The 18,769-nt window shown below is 35.7% G+C and overlaps 3 protein-coding genes across 4 annotated transcripts; 2 read left to right on the top strand and 1 right to left on the bottom strand.

The window, feature by feature from the left end:
- The first annotated feature begins 12,765 nt into the window (after positions 1-12,765).
- On the top strand, positions 12,766-14,082 carry LOC120337542 (26S proteasome non-ATPase regulatory subunit 8-like). Its single transcript, XM_039405363.2, has one exon. The coding sequence runs from the start codon at positions 12,846-12,848 to the stop codon at positions 13,644-13,646; it is 801 nt and encodes a 266-aa protein (XP_039261297.1). The 5' UTR covers positions 12,766-12,845; the 3' UTR covers positions 13,647-14,082.
- A 20-nt stretch (positions 14,083-14,102) lies between these two features.
- On the top strand, positions 14,103-14,947 carry LOC120337543 (centromere protein K-like). Its single transcript, XM_039405365.2, has one exon. The coding sequence runs from the start codon at positions 14,103-14,105 to the stop codon at positions 14,865-14,867; it is 765 nt and encodes a 254-aa protein (XP_039261299.2). The 3' UTR covers positions 14,868-14,947.
- A 59-nt stretch (positions 14,948-15,006) lies between these two features.
- On the bottom strand, positions 15,007-16,437 carry LOC120337544 (uncharacterized). Of its 2 annotated transcripts, none has more exons than XM_078116909.1 (2): positions 16,122-16,437; positions 15,007-15,692 (listed from the first exon to the last, which is right to left on the bottom strand). In XM_078116909.1, the coding sequence occupies exons 1-2, from the start codon at positions 16,183-16,185 to the stop codon at positions 15,136-15,138; spliced, it is 621 nt and encodes a 206-aa protein (XP_077973035.1). In that variant the 5' UTR covers positions 16,186-16,437; the 3' UTR covers positions 15,007-15,135. The 2 variants fall into 2 exon arrangements, with proteins under 2 accessions (XP_077973035.1, XP_039261300.2); XM_039405366.2 differs by having other exon boundaries at positions 16,214-16,432.
- Positions 16,438-18,769: the final 2,332 nt, after the last annotated feature.

Genomic DNA, 18,769 nt, shown 5'->3' with positions numbered 1-18,769 from the left:
CCTTATGGATACAGTTTTGATGGATTTGGGGTTAGGGTTTAAGTAGATCTAATTCCACATGATGCCATTTCCCATGCCATCCCATTTAATTAAAGTATGAATGAGTATGAATTGTGCCTTATAATTCGTACATAGAGGTTGCTTAATTTAATTTTTCTCATCAAATAAAATGATCGCTCAATTTAATGTTGCATATGACAATATATAAAAATTTAATCGCTGCAATTGTACAAAAGCACAGCTGAATGATATGGTGATTTATTTTTATAATTACTGTATATCAATTGAATTTCCCCGACTTTTATTTTTACTTTCTCTCCCAAATCATATATAATGATTCATATCAACCTTGTTGGTTAATTTATGAATGGATAAGCTTTTCTTTGTGCATATTGCTTTCACTTATTTCAATTTTTTATTATTGACTCGTTTTTAATCTTGGTGTCGCAGACTTGTGATGACCATTCCTGGTCCTTCGCGACTTCCTGTCAATTGCGATGAAATCCGTTACTGTATTTGAAATGTACTGTAATACTGAATTTGTATTGTGATTTCTTGCACGACGAAATAAACTTATTGTCTATTAAACAATTATTTTTTGCCTGTAATAAATAGTTCAGAGCGTTCCCCTTCACCCAATCATTGAAACATCTACTCGCGGTTTTATTTTTTGTTTTTCAGGTTACTTCAAAGTAATTAAATGAAGTAAAACACATAAGGAAAAAATCAAAAAAAGACTCCGATATCCTGTGAAATAACAACCTTATTTCTATATCCTTGTCTGAAATCAATACCCAAGAATGAAAAACCTCACTTACACCCTTTGTAACCAATTTATTTCCACATCCTACTTTACTTAATTATAGTAATTTTACTGTTACCGGTAACTTTAATTACTTATTACAATCTGGACTATAATTTGGCAATAATAGGCTCTAATTTGGGGAATGAAATGGTCTCGCCCACCTCTTCATGCACTCAATTCTGGCAACTTTGGTTGGGCAACTTGGCACTTGACTCCAACTATAATCAGCTTGGCAATATGTTTTCAATAGAATCTTCCTTTTATATTTTAATTAACGATTAGAAGATCGATCAAGTTGGCAATGGCAACCATTACAAAAATATCAATATGGTGTGGCAAATAATTTTTTTTCTTTTCTAGTATTTATTTATTTATTTTTTTGTTCACTGTATATTATACCCTAAATTTATCGCGTTTTATTCTTACTTAAATAACTTCTCAGTGGTTGCATGTGTGGGTGGCTGGTGGGTGCATGTGCCTGATTTCATAATCAGTTTTTATTTATTTGTTTTTATCTGTCAAATGTATTGTTATGCTGATTATGGAGTCGAAATAAACTTATACTTATGATCAATTAAAATCTGGTACATTAATTTGTGATTATACCGTTAATACTGATTACTGAATAGCGTTAAAAAACCATGGCAAGAGCTGTCGTGGTTCGTTCGTGGCAGGAGCTGCCATGAAGTGGTAAGAATTGCGCCTCACCCAATCCAGCAGTCAGTCAACGGTAAACAACGATTGGCATATTGGAGTAAACGGGAGAAGCACTTGACACTGACAAAGTGGTGAAGCTTCTACATGAGCAACTAGGAATACGAAAGTGTTATGTAAATATTCCATCACGTTCGGGGAATTCAGTGCCAGTTTTGACTGATTCACATGTATGCTACCTCTTCCTAATCGCTTGTTCTAGCGTGTATTATGCATTTGCGTTCAAGCAGAATACCGATACATTGTCAGAATGATTTGCCATTCGGATCAACATAGGCTACCGTTGTGTTTGCATCTTAACGTCATTAGGCTAGTTTCATTTTTCGACTAATTTATGGATAAATTATACAAGTTATGGAGAAAAAAATTACACATTTGCAAAATACCGATGTTTAAAAAAAAAACTATGGATAATATCGGTAGTCGACACTCGACAGCCAGTCACGCAAACGTTGTGGGGCAATGGTTCCTGAACGGAGGAGTTTCAGTTTGGCCTCCAACATGAATATCTCATTCTTTCAATACACGCAATCATATACAAATCAAAATATCGGAGAAAGTTCATGATTGACGATGATATGAGATGCTGTATGACTAGGCTTACCATACGTCCCGGTTTAGCCGGACAGTCACGGATTTGACAAGCTGTCCCAGCGTCCCGGCCGGTTAACTCAAATGTTCCGTTTTGTCAGCACGGCTGTCAAGGGTAACATATTCATATATATTCAATATTAATACAAAGTTTTTAACGGTGGCAGCCCATTTACCACTGTTTTGCGACACACTTCGCTTGTTCAGAGAGAGTGAAATTGCTCTATTGTTATTTCACAATTGGTATATGTTTTGATGCGTTTTCTGGCGTTATTGCAATACCGTTAAGTTGTCGAAATGCCATAAAGAAAGTACACATTTTTCAATGAGTTGAAGAAAGATTTTCCTTATCTGAAGCAAACTGAAGGAGGAAAGGTACACTGTACGCATTGCAGATCTGTTTTTCTATTAGTGATGACGGTCGTTCATATGTCAACGATCAGATGAATTACGGTCATGAAAATCTAGTGCACAAAATAATTTGGAGGACATGCCCGTATTACATGGAGAAAAAATTAGGACGTTGCCAATCAGAATGATTGAATTGAATCTAGTCGTGGACTTCGTTTTAAGTCTCAGCTAGAGGCATGGAAGGGTAAACAGGTGAAATACTAGAATTGAAAACTAAACAAAAAGTAATAGCGCCGAAGATAACAACTTGGTTAGTGGAAACAAATGGAATACAAAAATTAGAAACAATCAACATTCTAAATGATGGATAACGAAATAATAGACTACTTTGGAATTGCTGTACGGGCTACCCAAGATTCCAATTTTACATATTTGCTTCGCAAAGAACTAAGGAAAAAGAGATGGACAGGCATTTTCTATGAAACATTGCACCTAGCACACTACAGCACATCACAACGTCGGATTTTATTTACAAAGAGGAAATCAACCAAAAGACATTTCGATTTATTTATTACTCATTCTGACACTGCTTTTATCTAACTCACTAGTTCGCACTTGTTTACGCCAATTTAATAAACACAGCCCGAATCATGTCCGTTTCGACGTAAACAGTTTTAAATTAGAACCTACGCACCCGCATTTTGTTTGTAACACAAGTTAGACGCCCGAACGTTGGAACGATAACACGTTCGTGTTTTTATCTTTTTTTTTGTAATATGTTTGTGAGTGTAATATCATGGGTGAACAGGCACATGTATTTATACGTGTTTTAAACCCTACTCGAGGTTTTGCCTGTTTTCCCGATTTCCCATTATTCTGTGTGTTTGTTTTATGTGTTCATTATTTGTTATGTGTATGTTTTTTTGGGGAAATCAAAATAAAGATTATTATTATCATATCCAAAGCAGGAAGCACAAAACGACTCGACTGACCAATTTCTTTGCGATAACAAATTCGGATGATTCTTTGTCGTTGGCAGTCGACATTTGCCTATCACACTGCTGTTTTGACTGCACCTCTAAATTGATTTAAAATTTTTTTAGCCTAAATTTGCATCAACTTGTAAATATACACAGTTAGAATTTCTGATGTTTACTGTCTGATAAGATAATTCGCTGATTTTGCACGTTTACCCAGAAATAAATGAGAGTCGGTGATTTTTAATTGCATTGCTCCGCTTTTTTCCTCTGAACCCAATGATGATTTACTTTAAACCAGTTTTATATCAGTAACCCTCGATGCCTCAAACAGAAAAGATATATCATATAGGGCTTGTTCCAGTTGTGGTTCGTTATTTTTTACCTGATGTTGGTGTGAAGATAAAACTATTAGAATTCAAATCTCTACCCGGGGAAACCGCCAAAACGTTTACTGAATACTTGCTCTCTGTTCTCGATCAAAATCATCAGGGAAAAGTTGTTGGATTCTGTGCGGATAACTGCAACACCAACTTTGGAGTTGTATAAATATGTAAAAAAATATTTTTACATTTACACTGTCCGAGTAACAGAGCCGAAACCATTCTGCGACTTCGTTGATATTGAATATCAACGGCTATTACAGCATGGCAACACTCGGTTTCTCTCTTTATTACCTGCTTTGCAAAGGATTACGGAAATGTTTGAAAGCTTGATAAGTTCGCGAATTCTCAAAAAAGAAGTCCTTATAGTCCTATGCTAAATGTTCCAGCGTACGAACTTCACTTGAAATGTGGCCTTCGCCAGCTCACTTACTTCAACAAAATATTTTAATTTTGGAAAAAGATAATACTAATGAACAAATACTTTTGGTCTAAATAAATAATACAAACTAGTTTTTTGTGTTTTTTTTTCTAATTCAATGATCAGTAGAGATTTACAGCCGTATATACCCGCAATGGCATGGAGACGTTTCAATATTACAAAGACTGGCAATCGACCGAATGTTTGCCAAATCGCACCGTCCCGTTTTTTTGTTTCAGATTTATGGTAAGCCTATGTATGACTTGTATGTCATCAACTTTGATTGTTGATATCGCAAAAAAGTTTGGGAACCACTGTTGTAGTGGCTCGATAAACTTTATCGCTCTGTGGAACTCCGTCATTATTTTAATGGCCATAAGTATATAGCCCTAAGAGGATTTAGATTACAACATATTCGTAATTTGACTTTGTGTTTCCTGAAACGAGATCGTTGCCCCAATTTATTTCCTTTATGGTATTTCAGTGCAACGTTTCATGCCAAATAGTTGATGTCGTATTTCTCACCCTCGCTTAAGTGTTGCTCGTCTTTGTTTAAACGTTATCTGTTAGTCAGAAATTTGGTTTCATCACATATATATATATACTTGCTTTAAGGTTTGAAGTGTAATATCTATTTTATTTATCTATTTTTTCGTTATCTATTTGGATCAATTCGATTGTGCAATTTCACAATATACGAACCTTTGGCATCACCATCTATTGTGTGCTCATATTAACCTCTGTGTTTTTTTTCTCGCTAAAGAACGTTAAATTGTACTGCGGTCGGCTCTGAAATTGAAGATGGTTAGGAAAAAGCAGAGTGTATCTTTTCATACTGTTAATTGGAGGGCGTATCGTTTCTTCATGTCGCATACGAGCATCAGAATAGATTACGAACGAAATACTTACAGTTTTTTATACGGACTCACTGAATACAAATTTGGCATTCCCAGTATTTCTCTTTTGTTACATTTTCACACGAATCGTGGTACCAAAAAATATAGACCTGTGTCCAATTTTTTCCTTTCCACACGCTCGTGCAGTTTTCCGTTCCAGCTCTTCTTACTAGAAAAACATTTCTGTTACATTATAAATTTCATCTCCAGTTGTGCGGGCTAGAATTTTAAAAGCCCGCAAAAAGAAAAACCAAATATATACATTTTGTATGATTGAATTTGCTCCTTTTTGGTAAAAAAAAAAAAGATTTTGACTGGTGGAGAGGTGTCAAATTTAGCAAGTGACTGATTTCTAGGTTTTCGCCATGGGGGTTGTCATATATTTTTTTTAAATAATTTTTATCTTTTCCTTTTACATGCTGTTTCCCTACTATTGTAGCAAGTCAAATTTTGTATGAAACAAACAGCTTCACTCTCTGTTTTTTTTTCATGAAATGTTAATATCGATATATACAGCCACAAGTAGGTATAAAATATATATTTGTATTACTCGTGCTTTTGCAAAAACTATTTGTGAATTGTAAAGCATCAACTTGTGCTTTTCTCTTCTCGAAGACGTGAATTATTTTATTATCCGTTTTAACTTACCAGGTCTTGCTGTAATATGTTTTCATAAATCAATTGTTTATACATTAATTCATGCCAACTGCAAACACATGGTTCACAAGGAGGAAAATTCGCTAGCAACGTCGCCTAAACACATTCCGCTCGGCAAATGACTCGGTTTGGTCTGCAGTAGCCTACAATGTTTACAGTCTCATTTGAGTTCCTTATGGCTGTTCATTATTTTTTTATTCAATATTTTAGTCGTCGCAGTTATGTTTAATTTTCCGCATTAAGGTTTTGCAGTGTTCGCTGATCGTTTTTAGATATAAGTAGTCGCACCATCTTGGACAGACGTCATTTGACAGCAACAAAAAAACTTGCATTCTGTATGCACTGTATTCCAACAATCAAATAAACATTGCAATCTGTACCATTACTTTGTTGCGGGGACGACTCTATATCACAGTTTCCCATTATTTCTATATTTATCCATAGTATATCAGCAGCGGCTATACAGATCCAATCACCGATAGACAAAAATTGAACAAACTTTCTGTTTTTCTTTTGAAACTGTTCAATACTAATAATGAGGCAATAAGCAATAGTTTCTTTCCGAGCAATTTTGCAATTGCGAATAGTTGCAACTTGTTGAGCACAAAAATAAAAATGTCGAGCTTTATTGCCTCGCTTTTCGTAATGAACTCAGCCAATACACCCAGTCACCCATATCCCCATCGGCCCAGATAAGCATAGTATTTGGCACGAGTAAATCTTGCTCGACAAGATGCAGGTCGATTATAATTTTCTCCATAGCTAAATTAATTTCTCTGTCATCAATCCACTCTCCAGATTTGAATGTTTCTCGAGAGCTGTTCAGTCAATTTTTGCTTTGCAGAGTCACAAGTCTCTGTCCTCAGTAGACTTCCTTTAGTTTATGGGCCTGTTTATCCTCACACTCTGGGCCATTTGCATCTAGATATGAATAATCATTTATTACAGTAGAATTCAATATTTATACACTTGAACAAGGCGACAGTTCAGTGTCAAAAATTGATATATGTTTCTTCGCAGGAATACCAAAAGAATTAGGAGCTGGTGTAACATAGTAACTGTGATCTTTTTGTCTGACTTTTCTTCCATATTTTCCTGCTTTACCCCGTCTTGTTTTTGTTCAGATAGTGAAAGTCTTTCTTCGATTGTTTCTGTTTTGTTTATCGTTTTCATTTAACAGTCAACAATCAGTTGTGTTGGAAAACCAATGCGTTTTGTTGTCCGTTATATGGATTCCAATATACTTTTGAACTACAGATTGGCAATCTTCAGCAATATACATTTGAATTGATCTATTTGGAATAATTTCTTGCTCCATGAATTCCATTTTTCCTGTCTAATTTTTTTTTAAATTTCTCTACTGACTCGGGCCGGATAGTTTATTTAGGTAGGTCCAGTTTATTTATTTTCAGTCCTGGTTTTATTTAGTTGATGGTGCCTATTCCCATTTTTGCACGATCAAAATTACATTCAACAATTTTCTTTATTTTATATAGAATCAAGGCAATGTCGTCCGCTCGTTTTTCAATTCGCTTAGCGGCGCCTTTCGACATCACGTAGAATTTGATTAAAACGAACAATTTTTGTCATATAAGTTTGTTTTGAAATGGCTTTCATGATGGACTTTTCTCTATTGAAAGCAATTGGAATTCTTTCAACATTCTCCACGCATTTTTGACATGAGGAAAGAGCAAACTGTGATAACTATAACTGTAATTATAAATTAAACTATAATTGAGTTAATAACATACCAAATTTTGTTTTCTTCATAACCAATATGAAACATTATAATCATTCATTGTTTTCCATTTCAAATGTTGTATCGTATAATAACAATTGTGTTATATTTACAGTATTTTTGTCATGTTTTCCTGTAAGCAACGTTTTCTACCCGTTTTCGTCCCTTGGTCGATCTATTGCCATTGTACCAGTGGGCAATTTTTTTTTATTTAATTTTATTTAGACATAGTGTGTCTTTGTGTCATTGTTTAGTTCGATTTCCGGCGGAAAAACAACTTATAGAGATTTTTACTGTTAACATTGGCTGAGTCTTCATAACCCGATGAATGACCTTGGTAGTCTATATAATAGCAAACCATGATTTTGACATGTCATTAAAACTACGCCGGGAGTCGGACTTTTTGAATTGTGTTTTGAAGATTTTTGGCGTTTAGCAAGGATTGTTCTATTTACATTATTTGAACCAATGCCCAGACAGACATACTTGTTACTTGTACTGCATCTTTATTATCTGAGAATGCGTGTGATATTTAGATAGCTAATTTTGACTGGATGTATGACTGGAGTCCAACAATCACGTAAACACCGCAATCTGTACCATTACTTTGTTATCGGCAGCGACATATGCAGATACAATAACCGATATACAATAATTGAACAAACTTCCGGTTTTTTTTTAAACTAATAGTGAGTCAATCAGCAATAGTTTCTTTTCGAGCAATTTTGCAATTGCGACTTGTTTAGCACAAAAATTAAAATTTCGAGGTTTATTGCCTCGCTTCTCGTTATGAACTTAGCAGAATAGTAGGCACGAGTAAAACTTGCTATGCAGGTCATTATAGTTTGCTCCAAAGCTATATTATTTCATCTGTCATCAATCCACTCTCGAGATTTGAATGTTTCTCGAGAGCTGTCCCGTCAATATTCGCTTTGCAGGGCCACTAGTTTCTGTTCCCAGTTGTCCGCAGTAATCCAGAATTCTTTTAGTTTAAGAACCTATTTATCCTTACACTTTGGGCCATTTGCATCTAGATATGAATACTCATTCATTAGAGTAGAATGCAATATTTATACATTTGAATTTGGCGACCGTTCAGTGTGAAAAATTGATATATGTTTCTTCGCATGAATACCCAAAGAAATAGGAGCCGGTGTAACATAGTAACTGTGATATTTTTGTCTGACTTTTCTTCCATATTTTTCTGTCTTACCTCGTTGTCTTTTTTAGTTCTGATAGTGAAAGTCTCTCTCTTCGATTCTTTCTGTTTTGTTTATAGTTTTCATTTAACAGCAACATTCAGTTGTGCTGGAACAACTGCACGCATTCATAGATAAAGTCAATGCGTTTTGTTGTCCGTATATGGCTTCCGTGATAAATGTCCTCGATATACTTTTGAACGTTACTCTATTTACAGATTGGCAGTCTTCAGCAATATACATTCGAGTTGATCTTTTTGGTATAATTTCCTGCTCCCTGAACTACATTTTCCTGTTTACTTTTTTCATAAATTTTTCTACTGACATCCGGCCGGATAGTTTATTTCTTTTCAGTCCTGGCTTTAGTCGATGGTGCCCATTCTCATTTATGCACGATCAAAATGATATTCAAAATTTTCCATTATTTTATATAGAATCAAGGCAGTGCCGTCCGCTCGTTCTTCAGTTCGCTCAGCGACGCCCTTCGACATCGCGTATAAATTGATTAAACAGAAAATTTTTGTCAGATAAGTTTGTTTTGAAATGGCGTTCATGATGGACTTTTCTCTATCGTAAGCAGTTGGAATTTTTTTAATATCCTCTACGCCTAACGCATTTTTGACATAAGAAAAAAGAAATCGTGGTTCAATTGGGTAAGTAACATACGGAGATTATATATTTGATTGCCGTTGATAATTGTTTTCATATGCATTGTTTATAGTTTTCATTTAACAGCAACATTCAATTGTGCTGCAACAACTGCACGCATTCATAGATAAAGTCAATGCGTTTTGTTGTTCGTATATGGATTGCGTGTTAAAATCGATATAGTTTTTAAAGTTACGCCATTTAGAGAAGGAAATCGTCAGCAATATACATTTGAGTTAATTTTTTTGGTATAATTTCCTGCCCATTAAAATCCATTTTTTTCATAAATTCCTCTACTGACATTAGGCCGGATAGTTTATTTGTGTCCAGTTAATTTCCTTTCAGTTCTGGTTTTAGTTGACGATATAAATTTTATTCAAAATTTTTGCTTTTTCTCTGCTGTGAAATTTCATTCAGGTTATCGTTGGTTTTTCTTTGCAAATTCAACGGCTTTCGCTTGGTAAACTTTGTCATCTTGAATTTTCTCCTTCGCGTGATTTTTTTGACAACGATGTTGAACGGCTCCCAGTTCGATCTTCCTCTTCTTCGGCTGTTCACTTACACAAGCGTTCATCGTCTGATTGCAGTTTTTGTAAAATCTGTTGCAACTTATTGTCTAAAATCAAGGGTTCTTAAACTCTTTGGTCTGCGTTTGTCTACGGGCTCTTGTATTCTTGATATGATTTAGAGCTCCAAAAATGTCAACGAGGTATGCCAACACCAGTTGAAAACTCTCCGACGAGAATGGCAACAGAATATCCTGTTTTCCCTGAGGAATAGCTTTACCTCCGCACCCATCTCGTAAACACGAGCTATCGTTTTCTACAACTATTTAAGAGCCGTGTGAAACAGCAAAGTTTCATGATCAGAATCCGTATTCTGGCGAAGTGTGGCAAACAACCTCGATTTGACAGGCATTTTAGGGGTACCATCAATGCAAATTGCAAATCCCCACAAGGTTCTCCCATTTCAGTCGAAATACGAGGCATCAGTATTGAGCACATTGGTTGTTGTTTCACGTGATTAGCAGAACAGCATTTCCTCTTAGTTGCTAAGAGATCCAATAAAACAAAAGGTGAAAAAAGAAACGCCACCCAAGCAACATAATGTAGCGTACCGGCAGTCTATGAAATAATTATCCAAGTTCAGAATATCTTTCAATATGGTCTGACGTCAAGTTTCCTCTCAACATTCACCCCAACCCATGCTATTCTAAGTAATTCATCAATCCCAGCACAACCAAATACTCCAAAGCAACGGAAAGGCAGGCAGTAAAATATGAGAAAGCAATACACACCATAAAAACACTGACGGCCCCTGAAATCGAAGACACTTTCAATAGAAGCCACTTAAATAACTTCTCAGTGGTGTGTGTGTGTGTGTGTGTGGCTGGTGGGTGCATGTGAGCGTGTGTGAAATCACTTGATAATGTTTGGTGAGTAAACACGTAGCCTACCACTTCCTCTTGGCAAAACCTTCCATCTTATATTTTGTACGTTATAAACCTTATCTAAGATTTCGTTTGCTCCCCTGATTTCATAATCAGTTTTTATTTATTTGTTTTTATCTGTCAAATGTATTGTTATGCTGATTATGGAGTCGAAATAAACTTATACCTTATTTTTGGCAATTGACTCCAACTATAATCAGCTTGGCAATATATTTTTCATAAAAGTTTATTTCTACTGTTCACTCCCATTTATAAAATCTATCAATTCGGCAGTGACAAACGTTATAAATTTATTAATATGGTGTGGCAAGTAATTTTTATTTATTTTTTTTTAACTACCCCTATGTAATTTTTAACTTCTGTATGGTTGTGTGTGTGGGTGCGTGTGAGCGTGTGTAAAATATTTCCATTATTTTAGGTGAGTGAACACGTACCACTTCTTCTTGGCAAAACCTTCCATCTTGTATACATTCTGTACGTTTTAAATCTTATCTAAGGTTTTGTTTGCTCTCCTGATTTCATAATCAGTTTTTATCTAATTTTTTAACCAATCATTTTATTGTTATGCTGATTATGGAGTCGAAGTAAACTTATACTTATAGCATCAACTATAAAATCAATCTAGATATAGAACAGTATGGACCTTTCCCCGACCTTTGACCCCTGAAAAATTTTTCCTATACTTTACCATTGCAAAATTTTCGGGGTTATTTTAAGAGTGCTTTTGCGAGTTGGCGCCTGTAAAATGGGGTGTGTGTTTCAAACCATGATTATGATTACAACAATCTGTTTTTTGAAAGTTCCGGTAAAGAATTTCAGGCTAGTCTATCACAGCTATTTCTACACTAATTTTTATTACTGCAATCAAATTAAAACTCCTAAGAAGACAGAGTGATCATTGAATCGTCTGATTTATATTTAAGTTTCCGAAACACAACTGAAAACTAACTAATAAAGTTCAAAAACGCGAAAACGAGGTAATGTTTACAACCACACTTGAAAATCTGTCTGAGTGAGAAAAGTGTCTGAGCGGATGCGAAAAGGGGGCATTGTTACGTCATTTTTTGCATCTTGCTGATTGACCAATGTCACGAAGTAAACAAGGAAAACGATGCTCGGGGAAAGGTCCATAGCCGGGCGAGGACAAAATTATTCCCAAAAGCGACTGCAACTACGACCTCCAGTGCTAAATCGACGAAAATTAGGTCATCACTTTTCGAACGAATCTGAATTAGTCAGCAAATTATGCGACTCCTAACAGCTTTGTGGCGTGAACACTACCCTACTGGTCTAGGTTATAACTTACGCTATTGTACAAAGTGGCTAAATGGATTAATTTTTGTTGGAAGGTGGGTGTTCTGATTTTAGAGCTGAGGTCTACATTAGTATAGGGCTATATTGTTATATCGGCACTCTACTGTAATAACACTTGTTTATTGACCTTTTGAAGTTTCTCAAGTCCATGCATCCGAAACAACTGGCTAACTAATCCCATGGACTGTTAACTGTGCAAGGTCAAAGGGCTTTGGTGTGCCATGTGTTTAAGTCGCCTTGTTTTTCTTTTCTCTCCCCGGGATAAATATGGACCAGTCTACTGTTTTGCCAGACGCCCTCGTTTCAGAGAAAAACAGAGTGTTTGTTTTATTGAACCAAATGTATGTACCGTACATCTTGAAATTGGTGAACTGTGCCCCAACGTACTGGGGTAACGAATAGGGCTATTGCTTTGACTTGTGGATAATAATTATTGCTAGCGAGAAGAGCCGCATGAAAACTCTGGCGAGCCGCGGTTTGCCCACTGTTTGTTTATAGTAGGCGTAGCGATAGGCCTTATGTCTGTGGGTAGACCTGCTGTTATTGCATGTTGAGCGTTAGGAAAACTTTCACCATCGCAGGTTGTTTTAGTATATCTGTATATGTATTTAATATTTTGTTGAATTGCTAATATACAATATCTTCGACAGTCTAAATTATAATTATACTGTATTCTTGTGGTGTATCAATAAAAGTATAAAATGACCACTTTTAAAGAAGCCGCTGGTCTATATCAGAATCTGACTAAACAATTCAATAAAAAGAAGCCTGATCTGGGTAAATGCACTGACTTGTTGAAAACGATTAAAATTGCTTTGACAGAATTGTCGTTTTTACCCGCTGATGCGACTCCAAATATACAAGAATTTGTGTTAGCAAGAGATGTTCTAGAAACAGGAGCTCAGCTGTGCATAATGAAAGAAGATATTCCAGGATTCGAGCGTTACATGTCACAGTTGAAATGTTATTATTTGGATGACAAGGGTACGAACGCACCAGAATCTCCATATAAGCACCAACTTTTAGGGCTCAATTTACTTTGCCTTCTTTCACAAAATAGAGTTGCAGAGTTTCATACAGAATTGGAGCGGTTACCAGCATCGGACATTCAAAACAACATCTATATTCATCACCCAATTTCAATGGAGCAGTATTTAATGGAAGGGAGCTACAATAAATTGTTTTTGGCCAAAGGGAACGTACCTGCTGCCAGTTATAACTTCTTTATAGACATTTTACTTGGCACCATTAGGGATGAAATCGCAGGCTGTATTGAGAAAGCATATCCTAACATCGCGGTTCAAGATGCTTTACACATGTTGTACTTTGAAACGGAATCTGATTTTGCCGAATATGCTACAAAAAGGGGTTGGCAATCAGGGCCTGATAAAAGATATAGGTTCAATGCTAAAAACCAACAAGAGGTGGAAACCACACTACCATCTTCAGAACTGGCATCTCAGGTTATTGATTATGCAAGAGAACTTGAAATGATTATATGAATATTCTGGTTACTGTTTGAAACATTCTTTGAAATTTGTTTGTTGGACAGTACACTAAAATTTTGATGTTGGATCAATCGCAAAAAATTGATTTATTATTTATCGTTTGGCTGGTCAAGTTTGATACAAACTAATAATGCTGTAAATTTAGTATTTGAGGTTTTGTACTTTGTAGTCCTAGGCCTATTTCATCACAATGCACACTACTTTGCATGTTTCCATACAATCAATTTCAAGTAACACAACTAGATATATATAAAATGTCTGGTATTGTTCTTCTCGTTTTGAACTATATTCTATGACCATCTGACATGAGCATTTACCTAGATTGTGTATGTGCCATTTGTGATGCAACTGGGACTACCTAATAATGCATTCTCAACGTCTTAAAAACTTATACATACTGATATTGTATTTTGTGTAATGTAAATACAGATACAGGTACCTATAAATCTGATGGCTTCTTCCCTTGAAGAGAGTGAAACTCAGTTGTTTGACATGTGTCATCAGCTTGCAGAAAAGTTGAATTCATTGAAAACTGAAGTTCAAAATATTTCCCTTTCACAAACTGCACCTAAATCTGCAGAGGACATTGCCAAACAAAACTTGAGAATTCTGGGAAATGAAGAAATAACTTTGAAGGCAAGGGAACCGTTTAAAGTAATAAACAATTCTTTGTTAGTTGCCACTAACTTTGATAAAGACCTTGAAAACACCATTAAAGAATCTGATGAAACATTAGAAATGTTGCAAAAATCTGTGTTGGCTATGGAAGCCAAATTGGAAGACAAAAGCAGTGTGATGATAGAGCAACGCCAAATATCCCAAGGAATACAAAATAAACTGAAACAAATGAGTGAAAAGCACAAAAGTATTGGTCAAACAGATGAGCAATTTACGGAGGAATATTTGGAGCAGCTGACAATGAAACGAATAACATATACAAAAGGACGTAAGAAATTTCAACAAAAAATGAATGGATTCTTAGATCAATGGTTTCCTTCCAGCACAAATTCTAAGAAAAATAGAGAAACTTATAAATCGCTGAATTTCTTAGTAAAAAAGTTGATAAACTTGAGTATACAAACTCCTGAAAACCCTTATCTGGAAATAACAGATGATTTCTGGCCGCCACATATAGAACTTCTTTTGAGATATAATATATGCTGTCGCCATCAAAAGAATCCATCCCTGGTAAAGTTGTTATATACAGGTATATGAATGTCTGGATTTAAAAACCTGAATAAACCCTTTGTAATGTGATATTGCATTTTCACTAATATGATTTATGGACCAGAGTATTCAAATCCATTCTAATTGGGTCTTCACTTATTTATTAATTTCCTTCCATTACAGCAGCTTCGTTCATGAGATTTTAATTAAAAATAATCAAGTGGTAAAACAGGATGGTAAAAATAAGCTTAATTAAGGAAAATGAATTGAACAGATAAGAAATTAGACATGATTTTCAAGTTAAAAATGTCCTGATCTAGCAACCTCCATATTCTACTAAACAAAAAACTGGACATTGTTTTGGTAGCTTATCTCTCCCATGCAACTCTGGAAGTTCAACAAGACATTGACATTCTAGTACCTCAACACCAGAGTTTGTTAAAAGGTTATATGCTGCGGCCATTGTCCCTCCAGTAGCAATCAAATCATCAACGATTATAGCACATTTTCCAGCAACTACATATTCTTTTTGCATCTCCAATGTATCTGATCCATATTCCAATTGGTAAGATTGTGTCACGGTTGCACCAGGTAGTTTTCCCTTTTTCCGCGCAGGAATGAAATTACAGCCCAGTGCATTAGCAAGCTCGGGTCCAAATAAAAACCCTCTAGAATCTATGCCAACAATCATATCAATTTTTCTATTTGAATATTTCTCGTCGATTTGGCCTTTAAGTAGTTCCACTATTGTATGTTGCAATGAAGGATGATGGAACAGTGGAAAGACATCTCTGAATGTGATGCCAGGTTTAGGAAAGTCTGGATACTCTCTGATTCTTGTTTTAATTTCTTCAATCTTCTCATCCCTTGAACCTAAAAAATATTAAATTTTTAACAACTATCTGAAGTTAAACTTGTGCCTAAGGGTTGTAATAAGTCCCATGATATATTAGAATGTTCAGATGGAGTTTCAAATAAATGTTTAACTTTGAATAGGATGCAAGATTTGAGACCTAAATGTCGGTGGACAAACATGTTGAAAAACTGCTGAGTCACTTACAGTTGTGGGGTAATTTAGATGTTTAATCGATGTTGGCTCCGACCATTGGTGTATATATCAACTTGTTTCACAAAAAGCAACTGCATGCAAGTAATAAATTCAATCGCTACTCTCTTCTTCTCATTTAATGCAAAGGGGTATTGCTCTACCCAACAACGACACTTAAATGTACATGGGACGCCTTCGTGTCAAACACCGCGTCACCAGTCACCGTTTCAGTCCGAGATATATACAGTACGTACCGTTATATCCGTCCCACCCATAAATATCTTTGAAATATAATGTGTCACTGTAATTAAGAACCATTGTATTAGATGCAACTCATCCAACCGACCTTTGTCGTCTCTTTGTGTCATGCCGTTTCCGCGATTTTATCGTCCTTTACGCTGCTAATGAAGTCAAAATATACTTGAATTAAACGATAGCAATATAGCCAACTTGAACTACGCAACAGTTAGTCGCTTTTAGTGATTGTAAATTCCGTTCCAACTTCCAAGTAATCGATCGATGGATGGAAAACTCATTGTCATCGCCGCAGACGTTGAACGCTTGAGTGGCTTTCTGTATAATCACATTCTGCGGCGCTCAAACAATGCTTTTCGTATGGCGGAATCGCGTGGAATTAAAAGCCTCAAATCTCGTAATATTTAGTATTATATCGTTAAATTTTAATACAAATATGTTTATACGTCCGTATATAATATATACATTGTTAAAATAAAAGTTATGTGGTGTATTCGGACAGATTTATAATTTGTCACAAGAGCGAGCATATGCGTGGCATCCTACATTAAATTCAAGGCGTGATATGCGATTAGAGGGTGGCTTCCGTTCAATTTGTGTGGATTGTGAAAAGGTCTGAAAGGCGTGCGATTGTATTTTGTTGTATTCGCCGATCGAATTCAGTGTGAGCCGCAACGTTGGGCCGTAAACACCTTTACATCGTCATTTATTCTCGCCTAATTTCCCCCTGCCAACTTTTTTTTACTGCATTATCGAATACATAAAATAATGAGGAAAAATTAGTTTTTTAGGGGGCCCACAACAAATTAAAAACGCTTTTCAGACATTTCAAATCGCAAAATACGGCACACATTATGGTAAATTGCCTTTGGGATCTATATCTATACCATAGCCACTGAATTTGAGCACACATTCAATTATGCGCTCGATAGACCTTTTAAACCGCAAGCAACTTTTACCTTGGTCATTGTGATATATAACACTCACTTTTCCCCAACCTAAGAGTCGCGACCCAAAATTGAAAAATTTTCTTGGGTCGCTCGTTTGTTCAACAAAAACCGAAAAGATACTGGTTTTATTTTCTAATTTATTCGATATTTGTTTCGAAGTGTTTCTCAATAGTAATTATGTATGTGGGAAGTATCACGGCGTAAAAACTTGATAGCTGCTGTTTTAAGTAAGTAAACCTATGCCACGATTTCAAAAACTGGCTATGGCAGGCAAGTAAGCGCACCTTTTTCACTTTGACTCAATTTTGGGGAAATAAATTTTACTCAAAAATGATTGATTAATATTATTCAGTTAATACACATTACATACCACCTAGTATTTGAGCATATATATATATAGCATTTTACAAAATCTGTTTTTCGAAAAATTTGAGTCGCTTGAGAAAAAAGTTCGGAACCACCGATAATGTGTAATGCACATTCAATCAATTTATATTGTACCAAAATCAATTGTAGTCTTCGATATTTTATCGCAGACCTAGGGATATTTCTACCGTTGATATCTTAAAAACAATCGGAGAGACAGCGTCGTGTTAGAGCGGAATCAGTGTTGCAAGAACAGATCAGATTTGTAGTATTCACAACATCGCAAAAATGCGAATAAAAACTAGATATAATGGAACGGTGACAGCACATTTGATCCCATACATTTCCACCCGTATATCCGCGGGTTCAATAAAATCCATGGATTAGTATGGGCTCAAATATCCGTGGGTGCAAATTTCCATAGGTGCAATAGTATGCAGGTGCAATTGTCGTAGGTTGTACGTGGGTTCAAATGTAATGGAACAGTTTGCCACGCTTTCTTACGGCCGTGACATTTTATAGTTATGTCCTTAATTTGACGTAACCAAACTCTTTTAGCGAGTGGTGTAATCGCGAGGATGTTTAAAAAGTCGTTCCGCGGGGATTTAAAGGCGTTGAATGTGTATTTTCGGGCGATTTTCAAAAAGCCTGGCTGCGGCCTGATTATGTTGATATATAAACTAATCAATGTAAGGTATGTTCAAGCGGTTTTTTATTTGTACCAAAATAAATTTTGAGATTTTATCGCAGATCTTGGGATTAACAGCGATATCTTGAAACTAATCACAAGTGGCAGTCAATATCATCAAAACTTGTTATAATCGGGCATTATACACACAGTTTAGGACCGCAGAGTGCTGCAGTAATTTAAAGTACTTATGATTTTATTTTGTCGTAAGTTGACGCAAACGCGACAATTAAATTAATATGATAAGATTCCTAAAATGCTCGCATCGGCGTGTAAATTTTACATAACAGAAAAATCCTTATCCATTCGAAAGTTCGGCTCGTTTCACGTGTGGCGTAATGTTCCAGAATCCGTTACATGTAAGGTTAGTAGGTTACCATATTTTTGTGACCTCAAATCGGGACGCCACAAAAGACAACGACCCCTTCCTTAGCTGTGATTTTGTAACTTCACATTTTCCGATTTTACTACATAGGCCTACATTCCTAATAAGCTGTCCCGGCTGTCTTTATTGACCATATTGTTATCGAAATTTCATGCGCATATTCTCTATCCAAATAAAGGCAAATATCGGGTTCAGTTCGAAAAATAGGGAGAAATTGACGTCAAATATACCGGTACAAATAATTCGAATTTAGACTAA

This window comes from Styela clava, chromosome 10 (genome assembly GCF_964204865.1).
Source record: "Styela clava chromosome 10, kaStyClav1.hap1.2, whole genome shotgun sequence".
Taxonomy (NCBI): Eukaryota; Metazoa; Chordata; class Ascidiacea; order Stolidobranchia; family Styelidae; genus Styela; species Styela clava.
The sequence above is the reverse complement of the archived record's forward strand: the minus strand, read 5'-3'. Positions and strand labels throughout refer to the sequence as shown.